Source organism: Psammomys obesus, unplaced genomic scaffold (genome assembly GCF_907164565.1).
Source record: "Psammomys obesus unplaced genomic scaffold, mPsaObe1.curated_primary_1811, whole genome shotgun sequence".
NCBI lineage: Eukaryota > Metazoa > Chordata > Mammalia > Rodentia > Muridae > Psammomys > Psammomys obesus.
In genome coordinates, this window is record NW_026596109.1 from 23,424,555 (window position 1) to 23,451,461 (window position 26,907).

At 40.3% G+C, this 26,907-nt stretch overlaps 1 protein-coding gene across 5 annotated transcripts in view; it reads right to left on the minus strand.

The window, feature by feature from the left end:
- Positions 1-380: 380 nt before the first annotated feature.
- The window catches only part of Vps54 (VPS54 subunit of GARP complex), an 82,071-nt gene continuing 55,544 nt past the window's right edge, over positions 381-26,907 (minus strand). For 4 of the 5 annotated variants that reach the window (XM_055628935.1, XM_055628932.1, XM_055628933.1 and 1 more), the window contains 12 exons: positions 25,469-25,809; positions 22,280-22,409; positions 21,416-21,597; positions 20,893-21,005; positions 19,389-19,452; positions 17,398-17,503; positions 11,078-11,165; positions 10,264-10,385; positions 10,084-10,164; positions 6,831-6,938; positions 4,959-5,053; positions 381-1,774 (listed from right to left, as the gene is read on the minus strand). In XM_055628935.1, coding sequence (XP_055484910.1) covers positions 1,669-1,774; positions 4,959-5,053; positions 6,831-6,938; positions 10,084-10,164; positions 10,264-10,385; positions 11,078-11,165; positions 17,398-17,503; positions 19,389-19,452; positions 20,893-21,005; positions 21,416-21,597; positions 22,280-22,409; positions 25,469-25,809 — 1,536 coding nt within the window. In that variant the 3' untranslated portion in view covers positions 381-1,668. Of the gene's footprint in view, positions 1,775-4,958; positions 5,054-6,830; positions 6,939-10,083; positions 10,165-10,263; positions 10,386-11,077; positions 11,166-17,397; positions 17,504-19,388; positions 19,453-20,892; positions 21,006-21,415; positions 21,598-22,279; positions 22,410-25,468; positions 25,810-26,907 lie in introns of those variants that run through there. The other variant, XM_055628936.1, reaches the window with a different exon arrangement.

The window sequence follows — 26,907 nt, forward strand, 5'->3', positions numbered from 1 at the left end:
CTCTTAAACACGGAACTTGAAGGTATCTTAGTGTTCTTCATCTGGTTCTAAAACTGGGACGCCCGCCATGCTGATGAAACAGCCCCCCTCCCCCACAGCTTAAGGGGTGGGGCAGGCAAAGGTCTAGCATGTCTTTCACATCCTTGTACCCTAAAGCTATGCTGGGGGATAGCCTCATTACACGTTCCCCTTCATTAAAGCTTCAGTTCTTAACACTTGTTATCATTCAGAACTATGATTACCTTTACAGTCAGGTCTCCTGATAGAAACCTTTCTCTAAGCAAGTAATGTTTCCAGTTCTTCCATATTGGTTTGGAAAAGGCTATGTTTAAAGTATACTGCATTCTATACCATTGAAAAAAGTTGCCTTTTAAGTCTGATGATTTTTTACATCTTTATTTTTGACAGTTTAAGAACCAATGACATACCTCTGTAATGATTAAAAAAAAAAAAGATTCTCTTGAGAAAACAAAACAAACAAACAAAAAAAACCCTCCACAAAGTAAGATTATTTCATTGTACATTATCACCATAAGATTAGGCACTCTGACAGAGTTAGGCAAGATTCTTGGTGTGAGACACAGGCACTTTCACTTGTAGAGTGCTGCCAATTCTGATTTTGAAGGTAGGTATTATAAAAGTCTTCGGATTGCTTACTCGTCGACCTTGTATTTCTGGCCCCAACATAGCAGCCTGTATTTTAAAAGTTCTGTTTATCCCTGGTCTTTACTTATTATATACATATCAAAAGTAACTTAAAATTAATTAAGAATCCAAGAGGGCCATATTTCATGTTATCTAAATGTTAAAATGAGAATTCATAAGTAGGCATATTATGAATATGTATTCTTGCCTCTGCTAGAAATAAAAAAGCAAAAAACAATGCAACCCCAAGCCCTTCATAGGTACTTTCATAAATACTATTATTAAATCATAGTTTTGTGTATATCACTTCTGGAGAGTACTTAAATTAGTAGTTGCATAAGTAAATGCAAATATTCTTTATTCCTTACAATCAGTCTTCCATGTATTTATCAGTTTGCGGCTTTACCCAGTGACATAACAGTGGTAGTGGAAAAGTTAAATATGCAACACACAAAAACCTGAAACTTGACATTAGTCACTAAAACAAAAACTGAATTCCTAAATCCAAGCAATCAAAAGATGTTTATTTTTTATAAAGATCTGTAAAAAAATAATTTTCAAACAGCTTTACTTTCATAGAGAAAACTTTCTACAGAGGTTGACTAAGATTTTCATATCTTCAATTGTACCATCATTAATAAGGTGGGACACCATATGAATCTCATTGCACTGGAAGAAATGCAGAGCATTTTAATATAAAGTATACAGAGCATTCTAGGCAACTACAGCTGTGTTACAGCTATGTGTTCTTTTGGATTTGGTCCAAAGAAACCTGAGTCTGTTTCCAGAGAGAATGAAAACTGTTATAGACACCTGATCAGTTACTCCTTACTGAAGGACGCACAAACATGGCGTTCCTTGTGGATCCCACTGAATCCAGTCCCAACACTGATGCTTCTTTTCCCTTCCCCCGCCTCAGTTCACTTTGGGTCCCAGGTTCAGTTCTTAAAACACCAGGCATCCAGATTTTCTTCAGAAACACATCCTGTAGTCAGACAAACTACCCGGGTTTCCAATCTGTCATCACCTCTTCTGTTCCCAGATCTCGGCCATATTTAGATCCAGATCTTTAAGGCCTTTTAAGGCTTGAAGATTTCCAGTGTAAAAAGCTACATCTGCTGTGACCAACCTAAACAGTAGGAAGAAAGGTGTTTTTAAATTTAACACTTTCTATTCAGATGATTAAAGGAGCAACATTCTGATGCTTTGTCTAGCTGCTAGAATATTTTTAAATTCAGAGTTGATAGGGATAAAAACACTGACACTTAGCAGTTTCCTACTCTCAAAGAACCATTTTATACTCATGTGATCAATGCCTTTTGTAGTCAGTTTCATGATAAAATCTGCCTGATAACATCAGATTTATTTTTAAAAAGCATGAACCAAAAGAAAAGAGCAAGTTAAACTGAAATGATTTCAGCTGGTTTCACTAAAACTTGTACATGTGACTACAATAGGGAAACTCAAAGCATAGGTTTGTTGGCAGTACCTAGAAATTCAATGAAAGCTGGGGTTCGTGGGCAGGCACTACAGAATATCAAGCTCGATACTGAGGGCTGGGTTTGGGAGTACAGCTCAATGGTAGAGTACGTACTTAGCATGAATAAGGCTGTGGACTCCATCTCCAGCAACACACACACAATATACGGATCCAATTAATAAAAGACTCATTTTTGTGTGCTGACTTGTCAGATTTATACCTACACCTGAAAGAGCACTTCTTTAGACCCTGAACAAGCAGGAGCTTCTTAGCCTGTGACTCTAGCAGAAACTGAAGTCTAACTTTTGTTTTCCTTTAAGTGCTGATCTGCTCGTAGTATTTTATTCACATTCCTCCCCCACGTCCAATTCAGGTCTATTTTAGGGTTCAAAAAAGTGTGGGAAACAAATTGTTAGCGCATTGACCACACAAACAGCAAGAGTGTGTAGAACACTGAGGGAGGTGGGCGGCAGGGACTAGGCCTCGTGAACAGTAGGCGATCACTGTCACCGAGTATCTCCTCAGCCCAAATGGAAGAAGAACTGATCTTGACATTAATGTCAACAGAGCAAGGATTTTTCTCCATGCACGAACATAGCTCAGAGGAACACCAAAGAACTTTCATGCAAAGTTTTCTATAGTATAGTTTAGGTGATATGGATAACAATTTGCTTGGAAAAAACCCTGCACTTTATAAATGGACAAATATAATTATGCCTGACTCTCAAGTTTTTAGTAGCTTCACAACTGATTGGGACCTTACGAGTGAAGTAGCAGCATGTATGAAGTACTCGGCTCTCGTCACAGGAACTCATGAATAGCCGTATGTGGTCACTTGCACAACCCTGGCCTGCTGGGAGGGCCGACAACTGCTGGTAGAGTATGTGAAACTCATACCCTCTCCAAGAAGCAGGTTCTTCCCTCCAAATGGCCAAGGAGAGTAACTTCTTACAGATCATTCCGGGCTAGGAATGTTTAAAAGAATCTTATCCATTCCAGCCGTTAATTTTGAACAGTGATTTAAGTAAGCAATGTCTTTAAACCATTCACAATCCAAATTTGGACGAAAATTAATCAGCTAAAGGTCATAATTTCCTGATTTATATAATGCTTGACCAGCCAAATTTGTTAATGACTTCACAGCAAGAGAATAGATCATGAACAGTATTTAGCTAGCAGCTGGGTGTGAATCTACATGGTTTCATTGAGAATATGCAATTTTCTAGTTGGAATTCTGAGTGACTACATTAACTTTATACAAGGGAACTCAAGACCCAGTGTAACTAAGCAGAGGTCTAATCTTGTAACTGTTCGATTTAGCTGGATGAATGAGTTCAACTATAAGGAACAGCAGGAAGCCAAACTTCATTCCCGCTTAGAATTCAAAGGAGACCTTTCTCTGATCATTTCATTACTGCTTCTAAATTGACTCTGAATGAAGAAGACATTAAGCACCTCTAATTTAGCTTGAACAACAGACTACCTATAATCAATATTTTATGTCATTATAGGTAGTTTTTCAGGCACTGGAGAGATGGCTCAGCAGTTCTGGGCACTTGTTCTTGCAGAGGGCCTGGGTTAGTTCCTAGCACCCACATGGCAGTTCATAACTGTGACTCTAGTTACAGAGGAAGCTCTTTCTGGCTTCCATGAGCACTAGGCCTATCACATGGTGCCTGCAGAGACATTCAGGCAAAACACCCATACACATTTTTTTTTTTTTTTTTTTAAAGGATGACTGTGGCACACCAAAGAAACCACATGAAATTTAACAAGTGATTGGTGGTTTTACTGTCTGTGAAACACACACACTTTCACAATATCAGGGCCTAAAGCCAGGGCCTCACAGATGCCAGGCAAGTGTCCCGCCACCTAACAGCATCCCCAGCCTCAGATTTGTATCTTCAATTTTCTTCGTAAAAGGAAGAAAAGTGGTTTCGTTGTTTGGGTTTTTGTTCTGTTTTAAAGTCATCATCCTTATCACGCACCTTTAAGCCTAGCACCTGAAGGCAGAGGCAGGTAGATCTCTTAAGTTCGAAGCCAGCCAGGTGTATATAACAAGAGCCAACCCCTGTCTAAAACTCAAACAAAAAACCAAAACAAAAGATACCTAAGAAAATTCAGGCCTATAAGTTGAGAGACTGTTCAAAATTATCTAAAAGCTAGTAAGTGGGGCTGTGGGGCTAGAGAGACGGCTCAGCGGTTAAGAGCACTGCTCTTCCAAAGGACCCAGGTTCAATTCCCATCACCCACAACTGTCTGTAATGCCAATTCCAAGGGATCTGACACCTTCACACTAATGCACATAAAATAAAAATTAAATAAATTATTTTTAAAATATGGTTTCCACTACAGACTATGAAGATAAATCATTTTTAAAAAAATGGTAGTAAGTGGCAGAGCTAGAGCTTAACCCAAACTTTGGCAAACAAGAATCCTATGGTTTTTAAATACAATCAACTTTAACGATTGTTAAATCATTATATACTGTTTCAAACAATAATGATTTTTTTCAGAATCCCACAAAATGAAGCTACTCCTCTAGTCCAAGGGGTAGAGCTGAGCCCTGTCTGGAAAAAGCACCACTGCTGGGCATCTAGAGGACCCACAGCCCACACTGCCTCTCTGAGGGTCTGTAAGGCCCAGGGAGGAGCTGGCCACTGACAAACCTTAACACACAGAGGCAGTGGGAAAATAAGGAGAGACGTGTCCACAAGAAAACCTTACGGTTCTCTTCCTCAATATGATTGACAGCAGAAGAGGACGACATGCAGAAGAGCAAATAATCAAGCCATTCAGTGCGGGAGCATGTAAACCAGACTAAGAATCATACCCATTTTGAGGTCCTCCATCATTTATTACATTTAAGTGTGACAACTGCTTTTTCAAGTGGAGTTTGTAACTTGCATTAATTCTTAAAAATAACATCTGGAAAAGAAATAAAAGTAAGTTGCTTAAAGTTCTCATGAAATAGAAGATATAAGTATCCATTACCAATAACATGGAGAAACATTTTTTAAAATCTTTGACATCAACTTTTTAGGATGTTCCTCTGAAGTAATGAGCTGCTATTGCACTATAGTTTTTCTCTTCAGTTAGACAAAAGCTCTTTTCCCTATTTGGTTGTACTTTTTTCAGCAGTAAAAGTGCCTTTGTATATATTAGGAGAGTTTCTGAGGGATATATAGAGTCAGAACTAGGTAAAAATAAGACAAAGTCGTAGAAATTTTTGTTTAACTAGGAACAGTGGGAGTGGGGTAACAAGACATGATGGGGGTCAGGCCCCTTTTACACTTTTTAATGACAACTTAAAACTCTATGATTCATCTATGTAAATAATCTGACAATCTATTTTCCAAGGGAAGTATAAATATAAATCTGTGGAAATCTGTGCAGTTGCTGGTATGCAAAGAGTCAGAGATGAGGGAATCTTGCTTGTCCGCTGAGAAGGTGTGTAGGCATCTCCTCAGAACTGAAACATCTCTCCTAGAGGGAGGAGAGAGGCTTATCGGGCTCCCAGGCTCAGAGTTACATGGCTCACAATACCCCTGCCCACAGGCACAGAGGCAGAAACAACTGCTCAGGCTCCTTGAGCCCCCTGCAGGCTTCCGAGGTTGTTCAGGACGCTCCAGGAGAGCAGCCTTTGTGAGTTGTTGGTGGGTTCTCAGTGATGCAGCTGCTTGTGAGCCACCCATGCTCCCAGAAGTAACCCTAATAAACTCAACTCACCAGGTAGACCTGGATGGAACTACTCCACTGGCCTGCTCAGTGTCCTCCCACAGGGACTAGATGATGCTTAATTATGAGTCTACTGTGATTAAAGAAAACCCAGAAAAGCAGGAAGAATGGGAGCAGCTGGCACAGAATGGAAGTACAAGGGCCACAAGAAAGGAAAACATGAGATGCAGGAACAGGGGTCTCTAAGAATGCCCCCCTCCTCCAATACCATCTCCATGCATACACAAGCCCCAGAGAGTTAGTTCCCGGACAAAAATCCCAGTGAAAGTTAAGCCCACTGTTACTAACTAGGTTTATACTCTAACACACCATCATTCTACAACTAGGCTTGAATGGGAGTACCCAGTTTAAGGGAATTAAGTTAGATGAATAAAAGGAGAAAGGGGTTAACTTCTGGGACTTTTGAGGCTTGACAACAGAGAAACAAGGGCACAGCGGCAGAGCAGGGCCAGCAGGAAGGTCAGGCATCTCTGGTCCCTGACCCCATCCCTTGTGATAGGTGAGGTGCCCCACCCTTTCTACCATAAATCACTCAGCTCATCTAGTCTTAGTGATTTACTCACATATGCTGGTTTTATTCACTCCATCACTAACTCCGTCCTCGTCTGAGCTGCATTACAATCTCAATTTACAGTATTACATACCTCATGGATAAATGCCAGCATCTCCACCAACAACATAAAGAGTGATGGAGATACAAGTAGGGACTCTAGCAATGGGTGAACAGAAGGTCTCTGTTCTGGAATTACTAACATTAAGTAAGCTTAGTTCTCACCTGCCAGAACAAAGGACATTTTGAAATTAAAACATTTTATTCATGCCTCACTAATCAATTAACAACTTGAAAGATGATAGCAATCATTTTAGAACATGACCTTGACTGGATCAAAAGCATGTACAAACTCTCCTACTGGTATGGATATAAAATGTTAAAATCACAAAGGTGGCTTTCAGTGTTACCACTCACCTGTGTTTGTTCTTCGGGAAGAAGATCAAATATAGCTTCATGCATTTTTGTCATTTGCTTACAAATATTCCTGAAACACGGGGAAGGAACAGGAGCTTTCACCTCATACTGAGAAGGGAAAAGAAAACAAACTGCGTTTAGTCTCCCGGACTACATAGCTTATCGGACATTCCCTGAGATCGTGTTTTCTGTGCCTCCATACCTCTAATGGGTATAGGGCTCGCTCAGATCTTCAGCGGGGTTTTGAAAAACTTTTGTTCAGTATCTTCATCTACTTTATGGGAAAGAAAACAGCTTAGTAGCTAAGACCATAGGCTGCTTCCAACTTTAAAACTGTTCGGGTTTAACCTGAAGCTTTAAACCCATTTCATATAAATGGAATCATAAAATATGTGACTTTTGTGGCTGGCTCATTTCACTGAAAGCTTTCCTATCTCATTATGATACGCAGCTGTACTTCAAATCCCTTTTACGACTGAATTATGTTACACTATGAGCAGGCCACATTCCCTTCACTGCTGTCAGCTGACAGAATCTGTGCTGTTCTTAATTCGGCCACTGTGGGCAACTGTGCACAAGGCTTTGGTGTGGACACTATGCTCCCTTGGGCATATACTAGCAGAAGTCAAGTGGGTCACGTGGACTCCATGTCAGCTGATCAGGAAATACCAAACTGTGTTCCCAAGTGGTGGAGCCCATGTCATAACACACCTGCAAGATGTAATGACTATGCTCTGCCTCCTCACGGAAACAAAACTGTTTCTGGAGTTGTGATGTTATTTCACACTAATCCTAGTCTATCCTAGTGGCAGAAGAACTTCAGACACTAGAGACAGAGGGAAGACAGCCACACAAAGACACGTACACTGGGGTGCTCAATTACAACACAAGCAATGAAACAGACTCAGCAAGCATCACACACAGAGGAGGGTGTCTTCAGAGACAGCCTGGCCTCACGGAGGATTCTTTTAAGTCATCCCATATATAGTGATTTGTTTTGGCAGCCCTAAAATGCCTAATCCATCCCCCAAAATCCATCCTTTTCCATTTCACCTTCACTATCACATCCTTCAGTCCCCTAAACTTGACGCAGTATCAATTTACAACCCTTAAAATCTGCCAACACTCCAGAGAGCTTCTCTGACTCTAATATTCTTCTGAAAATTCTCTCTGGAGAAAATAATCACTAAAAACACTCTACCTTCCGAACAGTAACAGTCCCGACTCCCTCTGTGGCACCTCACATCGCACTGCAAGCCTCTATAGCACTGTGCCTTCCTAGTTTCCCCTCTTGACCATGCTCTTCTTCAGTCAGAAAGCAAGCCTTCCTCATCATAAATTCCACAATTGCCCCTTTTCTAAAAACTTACTTTTATTAGCATACAAAGTATGCTAATAGTTAGGTTGCGTCAATTCCAAAAGCATTATGCTGAACAAAAGGAGCCTGGAACAACACACTTTGACTCCATATGAAGGACCTTCTGGGAAAAGCCAAACTAAACTAAAAATGCCCAAGAAAAGGATTACCAGTAATTTTTTTTAATATCTTGAGTGTGAACATTTCATTACTTAAGTTTTAAGTTACCAACTGTGTATTTTAAGGGGGTGAATTTTACTGAATATAAATTATACATCAATAAACCTGATTTAAACTGATTTCTAGCAGGAGAATATTCCAGCATGTCACCCATTCCCCTGTGTGCAGCCCAGTACATTAGCAAACTGCACCTGTCACCTTTCTTACTATTAATAACAGCAGGATATTGGCAGGCAGCATTTATTAAACCTTGCTCCAGTCACATACACAGCAAAAACAAAAGGTACAGCAAATACATATTATTACATATCCCTTTGAGATCATTTCTATTAGTCCCAGCTAGGGTTTTAAGTCAACTAACAACTCACCAAAGGTGCCTCACTGGCTAGTCTGTAGCAAGCACGAGACTTAATGTGGGCCTACCTCTCTAACTTTAACAGAATTGGCTTATGATTTCCAACGTGTTTTCTCATGTTACCTCATGTCAATTTCATTACCCTGTTCTTAACTATAGAGGAGATTTTATATCCCAGCTCTTCCCCCAGCTGGCAACCATGCCTTCCACAGCAGTAAAAGCTCACTCCAGTATCAATCCCCACTCGTAATGCTTTGCATAGGCTCCTTGTTGCTGAAATTATCGTGAGTTTTCCCTACTAGATCTTTGCTATTTGAGGACCAGATGGAAGACTGATGTACTCTGTAGCACCTGCTACGTAGCACAATGGTTTGCACATAATTTACTGAACAAGTGAATAGGATATGAATCAGCCTAGCTGTCAGTATATATAATCAGAGACAGAGTCATTCAATACAAGAAGTAGGGCCCAATTAGCCTCTTAGGACAGCCTAGATTATATTATTATGGCATACATTCTGAAAACCAAAATTTCAAGTAAGAAAATGAACAGCTAAAAACGAAAAGACAAACCCAAAGAAATTCTGTCCCCTATTTTGGTATGAATTAAAAACGAGCTCAGACTTCTGAGCAACACAGGCAAGCAAGTCAGGCAGGCAACAGCAAAGACAGACTTGTTAATACAGGGTGAATGCAGCAAGCCAGGCAGTATCGGTGGAATTCACGGTGAGAGGAGTACACACCTCCCGTGAGAGCTAGCCACATTCTCTAAGTCAGTAATAATAAAGCAACAAAAACAAAAATGCAGAGGGGGATGCTCTACGTTTATTAAAACAAACCAAAAAACTTGAGATACGAAATCAGCAAATATAATGAATGCATCACATAGATAAGTCTGTCCAAACAAATGATAGTGGAGGAGGTGCTGAGTCAACTGGTTAAGTCCCAAGGGTAAGAACTGTTGTTGGTAATAACACCAGGTGTGGTAACTATGGAAGAATGTATTTTGTGAAGATTTTATTTGTGTGAGAGGGTAGATGTGCCGGGTGTTGAACTGAAAATAGAGGGCAGGGGACAGCCTGTGGGACAGTCCCCAAGTACTATTACCTTATGTTATGAGACAGCACTTCTCGCTGGCCAGCAGACTACACACATTTACCTGTTTTTAGCTCCCCTAAGCAGAGACCACAAGCACCTACCACCATCCACCCCGTTTTTACAAACAAATAAGAAACCCCCAGTCTTGTGTGTGTAAAAATGCACTTTGCCAACCATGTCTTGTATATGTGGAATTCTTTTAAAGTGCAAAGTCGCAGTGCCTTAAGCTTAGGCCAAGCCTCATCATTTATAGAAATCGTTACCTTTGATAGCAGCTTGTCAAACAGGCTGTCCATTATCGCTACCAGCTTGGCTGATATCTCAGCTATGTGGTCATGGTAATCCTGTAAGGAGAAATCACCCTGTATTTTAGAGCTTCTCAAGACACATCTCCAATACTCACAATTAAAGAGCACACTTGCGATAGACACTGGGGAAAGTACCTTGGTGATGTGATCAAAATGCCTCAACAGGCTCCACTGCTTAGGGGGCAGGCGAGCTTCAAAGTGAGCCCGGATCACAGGGATGTAGTGTACAATCAACTGCAGACACCGCGAAGAAAGCGCTGAAGGCGGGAAGCAGCATGGAATGCAGGGACAAAGACGTCAGCTGACCTTCATTGCCATCAGATTAACGAAAAGCTTTTGCTCTAATTGTACACAAATCCCAGTTTATCTCACAAATGAGAAACATCTTGGTGGAAGGCGATATATTTCGCCTTGCACAAGGAGATAAATCTGGTAATGAACACACTGCTTTCTAACTGGATCTGCTGGCAGCCCGAGGATACTGACACAGCTGATTCTCTCCTCAAAGCACTTTTTTTGTTTTTGCTTTTTTCGAGACAGGGTTTCCCTGAGTAGCCTTGGCCTCACTTTGTAGACCAGGCTGGCCTGAAACTCACAGAGATTCACCTGTCTCTGCCTCCCTGAGTGCTGGGATCACAGGTGGGCACCACCACACCTAGCACCCAAAGTACTTTTTAATGAATATTTCCCCAAAGTACTTGACACGCATTATAACATTTTAGGAAGTAACACATCTTCCACACAACCTGGAACAGTGCTAACTCCCTAGAACACACACCACCACCACCAGCAGAACCCCTGCCAAAGCCCATCACATAGGAGGTCAACGCAGCATCTGCCACTTTTAAGGCTCTTGTCTGGGCCATACAAACATTAGGCATAAAAACACAATACAAAAGTGACATCATTCTAACAACTCAGTGAAGGAATTAAATGGAAGAATTCATACCCAAATTTTTTGTAGTAATTGTTTTCAGTCCAACAACTTGCAATGCACCAGCTCCAAGAACTAACTGACAACTTCTTGAATTGAAGTACTAAGCAGGAAAGAAGAGAAATAATCACTCTGAGCCGTTCATGAAAGTGCTAACTGTCCCTCAGGCACAAGCACACTGCTCTACCCACTTTCTCAGCACAAACCTCGAATTTACATGTTAGTTGGATTTTTTAAAAACAGATCACACTCCATGGTACACGCTGGCCTGCACTCACTATACAATGCAGGCGGGCAGTTCTGTCTCAGCCTCCCAAGTGCTGAGCTTAGAGGAGTGATTCACCACAACAGCTTGGTACCATGAATTTTCTGGTAGAAGCAATTAGAATCTACTTATGCATTAATTAAAAGGGGGACAGGACAGTTATACTCAATATTGACTTCTGGTGGGGGAAAAACTGAGAAATCTAAAAATTGCTTTTATAGAAAACTAATCTCTGTATTTACAAAAGCAATTCCGTTTCAATCACTCTTTTTGGTAACAATCTATTTATTTGATGTGTGTGTTTTGCCTGTGCTTATGTATGTGCACCACCTCCATGCCTTGGGTCTATATAGGTCATAAGGAGGCAATGAACTGGAGTTACAGACAGCAGGATGCTGGAAACTGAACCTAGATTCTTCTCAAGAACAGCAAGTGCTTTTAACCGCTTAGCCAGCTCTCTAGCCCCAGTTCAGTCATTCTTTAACGAAAGCCCTTTTTTATCTCTCTGTACATGTGTGTTCACATATATAGGGTGTGCATGTGTTCAAGGATGTGAGAGCAGGGTTTGAGGAGGTGTGTGTTCCTCTATAGCTCTCCATTTTCCTCCTAAGCAGGTTCTACCAGCTGAACCTGGAGCTCGCTGATTCTAGATAACTAATAAGCTTGACCCAGAAATCCTATGTGTGTCTGCCAAGCACTGGTGCATTGAGGTGGGCCTCCAGGGCCACCGTGTTTTTATGTGAGTGCTGGGGATTCAAACTCTGGTCCTCACAGTTGAACAGCAAGAGGCTTTCTCCACTGAGACCTCTCTTCAGCCTGGAAAATCCAATTTTCAAAAGTTTAAAAATTATTTCTTGCTCTTTGCCTTTCCGAATGGGGACTGAGCATCTTAGCCAGAGTTCTCCTTCCTGACTAGCTTTCTTAGGTGTACAGATTTTAGTATGTTTATCCTATATTATATGTCTAAATATCCATTTATGAATGAGTATATATTGGACATCGGATGAGGGAGAAAACAGGGAACAGACAGGAGCCTACCACAGAGGGCCTCTGAAAGGCTCTACCCTGCAGGGTATTGAGGCAGATGCTGAGACTCATAGCCAAACTTTGGGCAGAGTGCAGGGAATCTTATGAAAGAAGGGGGAGATAGCAAGACCTGGAGAAGACAGGAACTCCACAAGGAGAGCAACAGATCCAAAAAGTCTGGGCACAGGGATCTTTTCTGAAACGGATACTCCAGCCAAGGACCACTCATGGAGATGGCCTGGAACCCCTGCACGGAGGTAGCCTATGGCAGTTCAGTGTCCAAGTGGCCTCCATAGTAATGGGAAGAGGGACTGTCTCTGACATGAACTGATTGGCCTGCTCTCTGATCACCTCCCAATGAGGGGGGAGCAGCCTTGCCAGGCCACAGAAGATGACAATGCAGCCACTCCTGATGAGACCTGATAGACTAGGATCAGAGGGAAGGGGAAGAGGACCTTCCTTATCAGCGGACTGGGAGAGGGACACGTGTGGGGAAGAGGGAGGGAGGGACTGGGAGGGGAGAAGGGAGGGAACTACAGGGGGGATACAAAGTGAATAAACTGTAATTAATAAAAATAATTTAAAAAAGTAAAAAATATTTCTTGATAAACAAATTTTCTTGTTGGACAAATTAACTGACAATTTAGAGGTTCGAAAGTGGTTAGCACCCTGCTAACCCATGGGCCACTCCTGTCAGGGAAGCAGGTAGGCGACTGCAGACTTTCGCCTTTCCTGTTTCCCCAGACCTAGTCCTCCAGTCTTGCCCTCAGCTCTGCAGCAGAACACCTGTGGCAGGCTTCCCCTACTCCATCTCTAATGGATCACACAGATCTTCTCCTCTAAACCCACTCCCCTCCATTTGTTGCTCTATCCCAGCCTCCAAGTACAACAGGCACTCCTTGCTAAGCCACAGGCCACACCTGCCAGAGAAGCAGGTAGGCTCACTGTAAATCTTCACCTGTACCTCTGTTCCTCCAGACCCAAACCTCCAGTTTCAAGCCAGCTCTACAACAGAACACCTGCGGCAGCCCTCCCTGCCCTCTTGCTCCACCCTTTCCCACCCAATCTACCCTGCTGATCTCACAGATCTGCTCCTAACCTTCCTCTCCCTATTTGTTGCTTTACCCCAGCTCCCAACTCCAGCAGGCATTCCCTGCTAATCCAAAGGTCACTCAAGCCAGGAATCAGATAGGCTGATTGTAGCTCTTTCCCTCTCCTGCTGCTGCTCCAGATCCAATCCCCAAGTCTCATCCCAGCTCTATAGCAGACCTTCTGGGGTGACCTCTCTTCACTGTCTATACCTCTTCCAAGGACACTAAACAAGCAGATCCTGGAACACTCTGCTCTCCTCCCTCCTGTAAATCCTTCAGACCCCTAGCCAATGCCCATTCCTAAGTGTTAGTTCCCAATACCCAGAAACGTACTTTACCTGGAAAATGTTATCAGGTCTACAGAAAATGTCCTACCAAGGAACACACAGCCACCACACTCTGCTAAAACCCAGAGAGGAAAACAGAAACCAAAAAAACATAACACCCAGCAAACAAAGACAAAAGCAGATATCAGCATGTAGACCTAATCATCCCACTCACAGATGCCTGGACACCGGGGTAAAAACACAATCAATAACAGGCAGAACAATATATCTACACTAGAGACCAGCAACCATACCACAGCAGGCCCTGAATATTCCAACACAGCTGAAGCGCGCATGCGTGCGCGCGCGCGCACACACACACACACACACAAGACCTTAAAATAACCTGTATGAATGACAGAGGTCTGTAAATAGGAAATGAATAAATCCCTTAAAGAAATCTACGAAAAGAGATGCTGGAAGGAGATAATTAAGACTTTTAGGCCTGAAAATGGAAATAGAATCAATAAAGAAAACCCAAACTGAAGGAACTCTGAAAAAAAATTAGGAATTTAAACAGTAACTACAGAGGCAGGCTTCAACAATAAAATGGAAGAGGAAGAAAGAATCTCAGGCACTGAAGACACAATAGGAGGAATAGATGCACCAGCCAAAGAAAATATTAAGAATATTAAGTATAAAATATTCCTGACAAAACATCCAGGACACTACAAAGAGACCAAATCTAACAATAATAAAAATAGAAGAAGATGATTTCCAGCTCAAAGGTCCAGAAAATATTTTCAACAAAATCGTTAAAAAAAAAAAAAAAAAAAGTTACTAACCTAAAGAAGGACATGCCTATCAAGGTACAAGAAACATACAGTACAACAAGATTAAACCAGAAAAGAAATTCCACTCACCACATAATAAATATTAAACGTATAGAATATTAAATGTATAGAACAAAGAAAGAATATTAAAAGCTGCAAGAGAAAAAGGCCAAGCAACATATAAAGACAGACCTATTATAATTACACCTGAGTTGTCAACAGAGATTCAAAAGCCAGAAGGGTTTGGATAGGTATGTTACAGACTCTAAGAGGCCACAGAAGCCAATCCAGCAAAACTTTCAATCAATATAGAGAAAATAAGATATTCCATGTAAAGTCAAATTAAAGCAATGTTTATCTACAAATCCAGTCTTTCAGAAGGTGCTGGAAGGAGGCTTCAATACCCTACTGTGACCAATGGCCAGGTCATCCAGACAAAAACTAAACAAGGAAATGTTGGAGCTAACTAACATTATAAGCCAAATGAACCTAACAGATAGTTACAGAACAATTTTACCAAATACAAAAGAATATACCTTCTTCTCAGCACATCATGGAACTTTCTCCAAAACTGACCACACCCTCAGACACAAAACAAGTTTCAACAGCAGATACAAGAAAACTGAAGTAACCCCATCATAACTGACTACCACAGAGTAAACCTGGATATCAACAATAACAGAAACAAAAGAAAGCCTACAAACTCATGAAAACTGAACAATTCTCTACTAAATGAAAAATGGGTCAGGACAGAAATTAAGAAAAAAATTAAAGACTTTCCAGAATTGAAGGAAAGTGAATGTACAACATACCCAAACTTATGGGATACACTGAAGACAGTTCACAGCACTAAGTGCTTACATTAGAAAACAAACAAACAAAAAACTGGAGGGATTTCATTAGTAACTTAACACCTCAAAGTTCTAGAACAAAACAAAGAAAAAAGAAAGAAATCACACCCAAAAGGTGTAGGCAGCAAAAAAGTAATCAAACTGAGTACTGAAATCAGTAAAACAGAAACAAAGAGAACAATACAAAGAATCAATGTAACAGGAGTTGGTTCTTGAAGGAAAAATCAGTAAGATTGACAAACTCTTATCCAAGTTAACCAAAAGGTGGGAGGAGAATATTCAAATTATCAAAATCAGAAATGAAAACATAACAACAGGCACTGAGAAATCCAGAGAATCCTAAGGATATACTTTAAAAACCAGTAGTCTACAAAACTGGAAAAATCTAAAAGAATGGATAATTTTCTCAGTAGATAGATACCATTTACTAAAACTAAATCAAGATCAGAGAAGCAGTTTAAATAGACCAATAACCTAGTGAAGTAGAAGCAGTCATTAAAAATATCCCAACCAAAAGAAGCCCAGGGATCGATGGTTTTAGCACAGAATTGTACCAGACTTTCAAAGAAAAATTAATGCAAATACTCCTGAAGTTATTTTACAAAATAAAAACAGAAGGATCATTGCCCAGTTTGTTTTATGAGGTCACAGACAACCTGATACCCAAACCACATAAAGACTCAATAAAGAAAGAGAATTGCAGAACAATTTCCCCTATGACCATAGATGCAAAAAATTCAATAAATACTTCCAAACATAATTAAGAAAACATCAAAAAGATCATTGACCATGTTCAAGCAGGCTTCATCCCAGAAACCTAGAAAAACCAAATACGACTGGTCTTTAAAAAAACAAAAACAAAAACAACAAAGTAAGTTGTGCTAGAGTAACTACTAAGCATATTCTGTTATACTCATAAATAAATTCCTTATTCAGCCAACCACAGAAAAGGTTCCTCCTGCAGAAGACAGGAAAACATACAAAGGCCCACAGCCAGACATTATGCAAAGAGAGACCTTGGAACACACAGCTCTAAACGGCGTGTCTCCATCAAATCCATCCCCGCAGAGCTTAGGGAACTCCACAGAAGAGGAGGCAGAAAGAATGTACGAACCAGAGGGGTTGCAGGACAGCAGAAAAACAATGTCCTCTCAAACAACTGAGCAAAAGCACATATGAACTCACGGAGAATGAAGCAGCACACACAGGACCAACACAGGTCTAAACCAGGTCCTGAGGATTTAACTTTCATTTTAGTACTGTATAGATCTGAGTGTGTCGTGAGTGGGTCTCTGATTCTTGTGCTCTCTCGTGGGCTCTTTTCTTCTTCTGTTAGTCTGCCCTGTCCAACTTCAATGTGGGGATTTTTGTTTAATCTCATTATATTTTATTTTGCTATGTTGCTATCCCTTAGAAACCTGTTCTTTTTTAATTAGAGACAGAAGAGAAAGAGAGTGAATCTGAATTAAAAGGGAGGTGGGGAGGAGCTGAGAGGAGAAGGGGAGGGGACTGTAATCATGATAAATTGTATGTGAAAGGAATCTACTTTGAATAGGGGGACAAAGCCTTTGTTATAGTAGCACATAAAAGTATGGTAGCATGAAATAGCTGAAGTTGTCGCCATTTCATCTTCCATTAAAGGTTCTAGAAGAATAATGTCAAGAGAAATCTGACTTTAGTGGAATGAAGCCTCAGTGAGTCCCTGACACGCACTGGAAAGCAGTTCATGTTTCTGATCTGAAGGAGTTGAGTCATGTTCAGTAGCTACGTATCTCCAGTATCATTAACAGCTCTATGGATGTTAGAACATGTGAGCATATACTTATGTTCACCTCACACATATGCACACATTGAATGTGAAATGGACAAAACATCATTGATATCCCAAAAGCCTTACCCTAAAAATAACTTGGTAAGGGTCTTCAAAATTAAAGATTAGTTATACTTCCATAAATGAACTCTTCCAACTATTTTTTCAGAAAAATGGGTAAAGCTGTACATACCTTCAACAAATCTGTCAGACGAGTGAGCATGTCAGTAGTGACAGATGGGATGTTGTCCACACACTGGCAATATTCAAGGATGATTCTTATTAACAGCAAGACAGTTCTAGAGGAAAAGAATAACCCACAGAACTTAGAGTTCAAACCATCCATGGAGATATACCAACCTCTAGTCAGCATTAAAGGACTAGAAATCCATGTCTCGTCACACTTATTCTCTGAATGGTTTTCTGTTGGTTTTTTTTTTTTTTGAAGATTTGTTTTTATTGTATGTATATGGGTATTTTATGTGTATGTGTATGTCTGTGCCCCGCATGTGTGAAGTGCCCATTGAGGCCAGATGAGGATGTGGGATACTCCGGAGTTTAAGTGGAGCTAAAGACAGTTGCTAGCCACCATGGGTTGCTGGGAATCAACCTTGGGTTCTCTGCAAGAGTAAGAAGCGCTCTTCACTGCTGAGCCATCTTGTCAGCCCCTCTGCATGGCAACTTTAAGCAAGTACTCCATTTTGGAGGCAAATCAGAAACACTGAGAAAAACACTAGTCAGCAGGTGTGCTTACTCCTGTAAACTTTAGGTTACAATTCTAACTCTTCAATTGATGAAGGGAGGTTAGTCCAGATTTTCTTGGTGGAATGACAAAGAATCTATAATGCTCTAGGAAGAACATAATGTCCTAGAAAGTTTACTAAGTGGTCACAAAAGGTTCTTCAAAAATGATAAATTATCAGCTTAACAGCACAGCGTGTGACAAATAGAAAAGATACATCATTGTAGGTTAAGTAAAACTGAAATTGGTGGGGGAAAGAACAACTTATCATAAGACCTCTAAATTCCCTCAGCTGTTCAGAAATGAGAAAGTCCTGTTATATAATGCCTTATAAAAATCTGTAAGATGTTGAAAACTGAAATTCAAGACAGCATCTAGCCTGTTAGACTCATCTGGAAGGTCATGCACATGCTCATGTCTAGTCCAGACTCTGCCGTGAGTGGCACCAGTCCACTGCATGTCTTTATAATCCCCCTCAGAAGAACCATTAGTCCTTTTCCTGAAGAGCCAGGACACTAGCCAAGAGGGACCATTTTCATCAAGCACATGAAATGTAGCTGGATAAGAAATCAATAAAGACAGAAATTACCTTTCAATTGGAGGGATGAGGTTGCAGGGGGTTGAAAACAGCTTTGCCCTCCCTTCCAGAGAATGAAAAGGAGTGTTGCTGATAAATATATATTCTCCAGCAACTTGAAAGTGACTGGGCAGAAGCTTGAAGCCTAGGCACTGTCTGTATAGTTGCATGGTGCTAAGAAAACTAAAAACTGCGGCCAGTAACTCACCCAGCTCTGCGGAACTCAAGAGTTAGTTCTACCAGAGGGCACGTACAGAAAGAGATAATACTACACTGTCATGACAAGGCACTACTTTCTTTATGGAAGGGGCAGCTATTTCACAAACACTGACAAGAAGCAAAGACAATGCTTAAACTGTTCAATGTTTTAAAGATGATGGTGTGCTTAAAATTTTATAAAAGGTATGAACAGGCATACCATAAAGGGCAGTACAGTGTGTCCAGTTAACTTGATTTAAAAGGTATTTATTGACAAAAGGGAAAAAGACCTAATGACTCCAACGTCAGTGGTGATCTGTGCTAAATGATATATAGAACAGCAATAATTTTATACATTGAACTGTTTCCACCTTTTGGGTTCTACTGTCCAAAACTGAAACTACTGTGCTAGAGTACTCGCTAAGAAAGCTGTGGAGAAAAAAGACCTCAAGAGCCTGGGGTGGTAACAATGGTATCAAGCAGTTACTACATGGACCTTGGACTGTGAGGCCAGTGGACTCCCTAGTGGATACAGCATACTACAGAATAGTGGAAAATAAAAGAGAAGTTATATAAAAGTTCCTTTAAATATTTTATAGCTTTTAACATTATTGTTCCAAAATTTGGAATTCGCTCCCAGGGAGAACTAGAGAAATATGTCACTCACCCAACAACAGCATACTGGTGTCCCTCAACAACAAGGACCTCAGCTGGCTTCCTTTCTTCTACAGCTGGAAAACAAGGCAAACAAGAAAGACGGGCACAAGATGAAACAAATGACTGAAGAAAAAAATGAACACAATAGTTTGTTTATAACCCAGAACTAACTCATTTCTGAAACAAATATTGTATCTTGGGAAACTGTATGGCGCTGTAGAGGAAGTACACCGGGTTTAGACTGAGACTGAGATTCGAGTCCCACTAAAGTTCTTGGCAGTTCAGCTATCTGACTCTCGGGGCAGTTTCAATGACAGGAACAATGACTATAAACTGCCTATCTTCTGGGCCTAGTACATACTAGATTAGTAAGTCATTTAGTTTGTTTGTTTGTTTGTTTTGTCTTAAGTTAGAATTAGTTTAGAGGCAGAACTAGCATTTTACCTCGCTGCTTTTCATTATCAACATTAGCCCTTAAAGATTTCAACTCAGAAATTAAGTTTCAGCATGTGGTATTCCTCACAACTATGAAACAAAATTCAGCATGTTGAAAATAATAAAATATTACTACAAAATATTTTACAGTATTATTAATGTATTTAAATGTATTATACATTTAAATGTATTATTAAATATTAAATTATTCAATATAATTAAAATAATAAAAAGGAAAATAAATTCCATCACTTTCCTGAATCAGCCAAATCAGCTTAACAAAAGCATTATCAGTAAGCTTTCCTAAATGTCAAGTTTCTCAACACTTAGACAAAATGTATACTTCCTCTCTTCTTTGGTGCAAAGAAAGCAATTTCTAATCACAACCCAACTTGAATGTAGGTCTATTTGCTTTGTGATGGCAAGCACTTTCTTAACGTTATTCTGCACAGACGTGGCAGCAGAGCAGATAAGGGAAGTTCCTGCTGCCAGTCTGCCTGAATCTGAACCCCTGCTCTCCCACTTCTCAGCTCTAAACTCCTTGCCTAACTGTGCTGTGCTCCAGAGTCCACTGTCTGCTAGGTTAGCCTCATCTGTAGACCATCAATGTCGTCACATCTATATTCTGCTTAGAACAATTCCTGGAACCAAACAAGCACTCAGTGTTGCCTATCAACTAGCCATCACTTTCCTGGTGCCAGATCACTATCTAGTGGGTCAGTGAACACACAACAGAGGCATGACAACCCACGCTCCTTCCTTATAAGCACATTCTAACTAATGAAGTTCTAACAGAATATACTCATGCTGTGCAGGAAGGCAAGCACAAGGGGACAGAGGCAGAAACAAAGTATAAGGAAAACTCCCAGAAGAACCTCCAAAGAAGTCAGAACTGTTCACTTTCCACGAAAAGAAATACATGGTTAGTGCAATCACTCTATATGTACAGCTTTAACTGAAAAACCATTTTTTGTTTGCATAATGTAGACCTGAAAGACTATAAGCTGTTCAGGGACAGAAAGCATACCCTCGTCATCAATATAAGGTTGGAGGGACAGTGTGTCAAAGACTACACTTACCCGCTGGCTTTTTTTCAGGTAACGAGATCTTTCCATCCGCTATAGAATCAACAAGATCCTGAAATTCTGCAGGAACATCAGCTTGCTTCCAACGCTCATTGTCTAAGAGGAGGCTGTTCAAAAGCGAAAGGAGAGTGAGCCTTAATACTCACATTCCAGTATCAATCTCTAGCTAAAAAGAAAGAAGCAAGAGGCCCACCAAGCAGACAGTCCTTAAATGTTCAAGGTCATGACAAACTGGACCCACACACCAACACAACTAATACTTTTCCCAAGTCTTTTTTCTATCTCTTAGCCCAGTCAAAATCAGCAGAGAAAACTGTTTAGCTACCCTTGTGTGAGAAACAAACACTGAGGATCATGTGACAAAGACTTCAACAGAAACATACATTCGTTCCATCTGAGAAGTGAAGAAACAGGATCTTACTTTGGCACTCTGAGGAATTCTGCCTGCTGATGAACCAGGCTTTCATTTTAAAACACCAGGGTTACATAGAGAAGAACAGAACGGACGTGGTCCTACCTGAGTTTGGTCCGCCTCTCTTCATGAAACCTGTTCACAAACTTATTGGCTTGGCTCTGAAGGGCCCCGAGCAGCGACGTGCTCTTCCTCCCACAGATCTGCTCAGTGTTCACAATGAACGTCTCCATTAATCTCGAGAGTGCTACGAATTCTGTGGAATTTAACTTTTCAAGGAAACCATCCTAAGTTTTAAAAATATCACATCATGACAAGTTAGGACAATATGCATGAGCTATAAAACTGACTTAGTCAATAACTGTTAAGATTATTTTTATCTTCCTAATGTTAGTTATATTGCATTAGATATATTTATGATTAAAAACAATTATTTATACTTTAAATGAAATTTCCCAATACTTTAGATACAAAACTTGAGGCCAGCCTGGTCTACAAAGCGAGTACAGGACAGCCAAGGTTACATAGAAAAACCCTGTCATGAAAAGCAAAACAAAACAAAACAAAAGCTGAAGATTCCTAAAGTTGGTTCTTATCACTCTGTAACTACCATAGTAATTCAAATGAATTTAATAAGTTATCCTATACATTTTTTATGATATTAAAGTTAAATTTTATTAACATCTTTTTGTGTATATATATATATATGTAAAACAGCACATTAGATTAAAATTATTAGGGTATTGTATTTTTAAATAAGCGCTTTAAATAAACAATTAATTTGAAAAAATGGTTTAGTGATTTTTCCATTTCTTTTATCTAATTATTTCACATCTCAGTAGCTTCTTAAAGGACCACAGAAGTAATGCCCCCAAGTGTTAAAAAGCTAAAAACGTGACCGGGCATTTAGATCCACATAACTTGGATCTCTAAAGTCACACTCTCCACGGCTTTATGAAAATAAAATACCTTTGCTCTTGACATGAGAAATTTGACAGCTCGATCATGACATATATCTGAAGCATTACACAACAGCTCCTGGATGTTACTTGCTAATTTTCCTAGCTCCAAGTCAGTTAATCTCATGTCTTCACTGACTCTGAAAATGGTAAGATGAGATTTAGTCAGGAAACACAGTATTCGCCACAAGTGATAACAAAGAGGACAAAGAGCTATAAAATTCACATTTGTGGAAAGCGTCTGGGTTACAGCAAATTTTTCATAAGTTCTAACGGTGCTCAAGTATATGCTAACAGTATATAAGACTAACTTTCTTTGCTGCCCTAGTCCTAACACAAAGCTCCCACTCTGACTGGAAAATCTGCAGGTGTGAGATGGCAGCTGTGGAGGGCAGGGCTGAACACATGCACCAGGTAACGAAGTGGAAGGATGGGGAGGAAGGGACGGCATTTCACAAGCATGTTCTTTCTTCCTGTCATTACAATTGACTTAGTGGCTGAGTACTTGCTGATCTTAAGTGCTAAGTAGACTGTTGCCCTCAAGATAGCTGCACTAAATAGTTGTGTTTATATTTTGAAGTAAAATGCAAGATTTTTCTATTTTTAAATTATTTTCATTCAAGAATCATATTATAAAGGCCACTGCCGCTATGCTAACAGTTCAGTTTAGTATCTTCATCACAAGCCACATTAAGTGCCTGTGACATTTATAGCCCTTTTGACTGAATGAGACAATTTTCAAAGATATTACTAACAGGCTCTATTGTACTTTACTTTGAAGCAACTTACCACTCTAACTGAGTTAAGATATTGAAGAAAGTTATCATTTATTATCCCTCAAAATTATAATATCACTAAAGCCTATTTACTAATGCCTTAAATAATGGCAGGGTTACCAGTCTTAGAGTATTCTCCAAACAGTCTTGTTTAATTCTTATACTGAGGTAGGTAGACACTGACCCTCAGTCATTTAAGTGACCTATGCACAGCTGCAAGAGTAAAGACGGTAAGACTACAATCCAGAAATGGTCTCTTACTCATTAAACTTTCCCTGCTCCATAATTTCACGGGGTAGGGGGGAAGCAAAGATATGGTGGATGCAAATGGAGACAGACAGCAACTTCGGTTTCCTTCCTCAGGAGTCATTTACCTTGTTTATGAGACAGGACCTCTCACTGGCTCAGCAAATTTACTTGCCTCTGCCTCCCCAGCACTGGGACTTTAAGAACACACCGGCACAGCCAGCTTTCTATGTTCCAGTATAATACTCAAGCTCCTCTTTTTACTGAGTTATCTCTCCCATGCTCAAAAACACCGACTTCTATATAAACGGTCTGGTACTAACACTAACTCCAACAGAAATGCTCCCTTAAAAGTTTAAATTTACTATTGAAATAAGGTCTTATCTTCTGAAGAATTAGTAAAATTTGCCATGGAATCACTAAGGAATTTAGAACTCTTGGCAATGTGCTACGTATTTTCACAAAGACGTAAACAGAAAATAGCCAACAAAAACAAGTTCTTAAATAGTGCAGTGACCTAATCAAAAGCGTGAATGCTTTAAATACTGTTTAATTAGCTGTAACTTTTCCTTGGGAAAGATGTTTAATTGCTCTGAACTTTCCAGCCATTTCTCCTTTGAGCTGCAAAGCGCGCAGGCCTTTGTGTACCAGCTCGACACGGGTGGGACCGTCTGCAGTGCCTAAGCTTCATCTTACATAATGAGGGAAACCTCTAAACATGAAGTGAGGCACAGTGAAGATAAGAAGGAAGAGGAGGAACAAAAACAACCACTACTAAGCTGGCTTAAGACTTTCCAATGTCACCACAAGCTGCTAGCTGGCCTTCAGTATTTGTCTTCCTCCCTCTGCCACAGTAAGAGCTTCAGCCGGGCAAATATCCACCTAGCTGAAGACTCTAGTTCTCACGCTTCGTCACAGAAAGTCATGTAACAGCCTAGCCTCTAGTGTATAAGTGACAGTGAAAAGTACAAATTCTGGACCATGTTCTTGGAAAACAAAACAAGCTGGAGAGCGACTTCCCTCGTGCTAGATCAGCACTCTGCCACACGGTGCTTTACTACAGAAACAGAAACTACTACTACCTGAGCATTTGATTTATGGCAGAGTGGTGCTCTATTCAGAACAGTACACGAGATGACATTTTCGATAAATGGGTTAGGTCTACAGGATAACTATCTACACAGGAAGAAAAAAGGAAGACAATTTAGCACAATACACAAAAAATAATCACAGAGAAACTGCCAATCTAACTGTGAAAGGGACAGCTTTAAAATCAATAGCTTTCTTCTTTTTTTTTTTTTTTTTCACCAAAAAGACCTCAACTAGAGAGTGAAGTGGGAATCCACCAAGTGGGAAATGACATTCGCAATATGGGTGAACAGCAAAAATGTGTGCTTACCCAAGCAACTCTAAGAAATCACTAAGAAAAAAACAATAGAAAAGTGGACAAAGGCCTTCTATAACGCCTGACAGGAGACACTAATGAAACAGAGAATGGGTATATGAAAAGGTGCTTTCCTAGCAATAACCAGGAAAATAAAAATTAAAGCTACTACACCTGGGACATATATTCCAAAACGGCCAACATGCAGAAGATTAACAAACGATGAGAGTGAAGAGAGTGAAGATGTGTAAGAACAGGAGCTCTTCCTGACAGGATTCTAAATAAGCACAACTGGGCATCAGGCAAATTTTCCATAAATGTGAAATAATCTCAAAACATACTTTTTACAAGTGATGTTTGAAAGGGCAATGTGCTCCACAGGAAACCCATGCCTCTGAAAAACCAATGTTTAGGTCAAACATATCATCCCTAATATAAAATAAGAAAGCAGCAGAGCACAGAGGAAACAGAAAAATGATCAGAGTGGTAACGGTCAAGTGTTCCGGGAAAGTTCTGTTTAAGTCACACAGGTCCATTACCCCAGTGCTGAAGGAAGGGCATCTCAGTTAGTGGCTCAAGTTCCTCACCAGTTGTACGGTCCTGTCATCTCCCCACTGTCTCCAAGGCTCACCCCCATGCCTACCACACACTGTCAACGTGAAGTATGTATTTCCTGTTTTATGAAGTCAATATGCACTGTTAAATTCTAAGCACAGGGTGACATTTCTAAAACTAAGCTGACACACTCTAAGCTGGCTCACAGGGCTCATTCTCACCAGGCTACTATACTCACATAATATCTATACCTCCTGGAGTGGCGACTGCTGGGGTCTGCTCTTTGCTGGATGAAGAGTCAGTAGCACATTCTGGTTCCGACACCGAGTCACTGCTGCAGGGCTCGCTGTTTGGAGAAGTGTTTCTCTGAGAGGTAGTATCAACTTCTGCAGCTGCTAGCTCGCCCTCTCTGAAAGCATCACTTAGGAACAAGCCTTCGTGAGTCAAATAAGCCACCTCTGTGTCCACGGAATTGTCCTTTGCAGCACTCCTCTGCTGCGAAATCTCCTCCAATTCTCTAGTCCTTTGGTTTTTGTCAAGAACTGAGAGAACAACACTGTGAATGATATTCAATGTTGCCTACCGAAGGGAAAAAAAAAAAAGGCGTTTTAAAAAGATGCATTTAAATAACATGAACCTAAAATTTACAAGAATTATTTGGACACAATTCTGAACATATATAATCTCAAATGAATCAAAGTCCTATAAAAATGTTAGAATTTATCAATCTTGAATTGCACAACAGTGATTTGTGAAAAAGAGGAGAGGCAGGTTCACTGGAACTTAGAAATCAGAGTACTCATACTCGGTTTTTTATGGAAATTTCCCTTAACTGTATATATTAACACTGTATATTTTGCTAACCTCGATCACTCTGTTCCAGGCATATAACCTGTCTCACAGAGATGAAGTACATGCCCGCTTAAAAGAAAAACAGCTCATGTTCCTTTACAACCCACACGACAGCAGCTCGTTCTGCTTTCTGAACACCCAAGATTGTCCTCACTCAGCACCTCTGCTTCCTCCTCTGCACAGTGCTCCTCACCATGACCTCAGCACCTGGGTCCTGGAACAACGGCAGCTTCCTCAAAGAGATCCTCCCTGACTCTCTACAACAGCTTTACCCCACTATGCAGCTGTCTCTGCTTTGTTGTGCTTGTTTTATTGCTTGTTTAAGAACATTTATTATCATCAAAAATTACCTTTTTATTTATTTAGGTCTTTTTCTACTACATTGTTAGCTCCACCTCAATATTACTCTCTTAAACAATGGTACTTGATATGGAGGAAATCTTGATAAACAATGGAAACAAGGTGAATGAAAAATAGTTTATATAAATTACTACCTTTTATGCACTATTAAGAAATAAGGTACTCTGACATTCATAGTTAAAATTCTAGTAATATAATGCTTCCTCTCTTGAGCATTTGATTCTTTGGGGGATGAACGTGATTCTAAGTAAGCAGACTCCAAGTTCAAATCTCCAAAATCAGTAGAGACTGAGTGAGTCTAGTCAGCACAGACACATCACAAGTAGACGGAGGGAAACGCAGGGACCACAGCCAGAGCGCAAAGACATCATCAAGGGTATGAAGACTGACTACAAACAAATGCGTTTCAATTCTGGGGTACTGGTTGGACAGCTGACTGAATTCCAGAGGTGTTCCGGGCAGCTG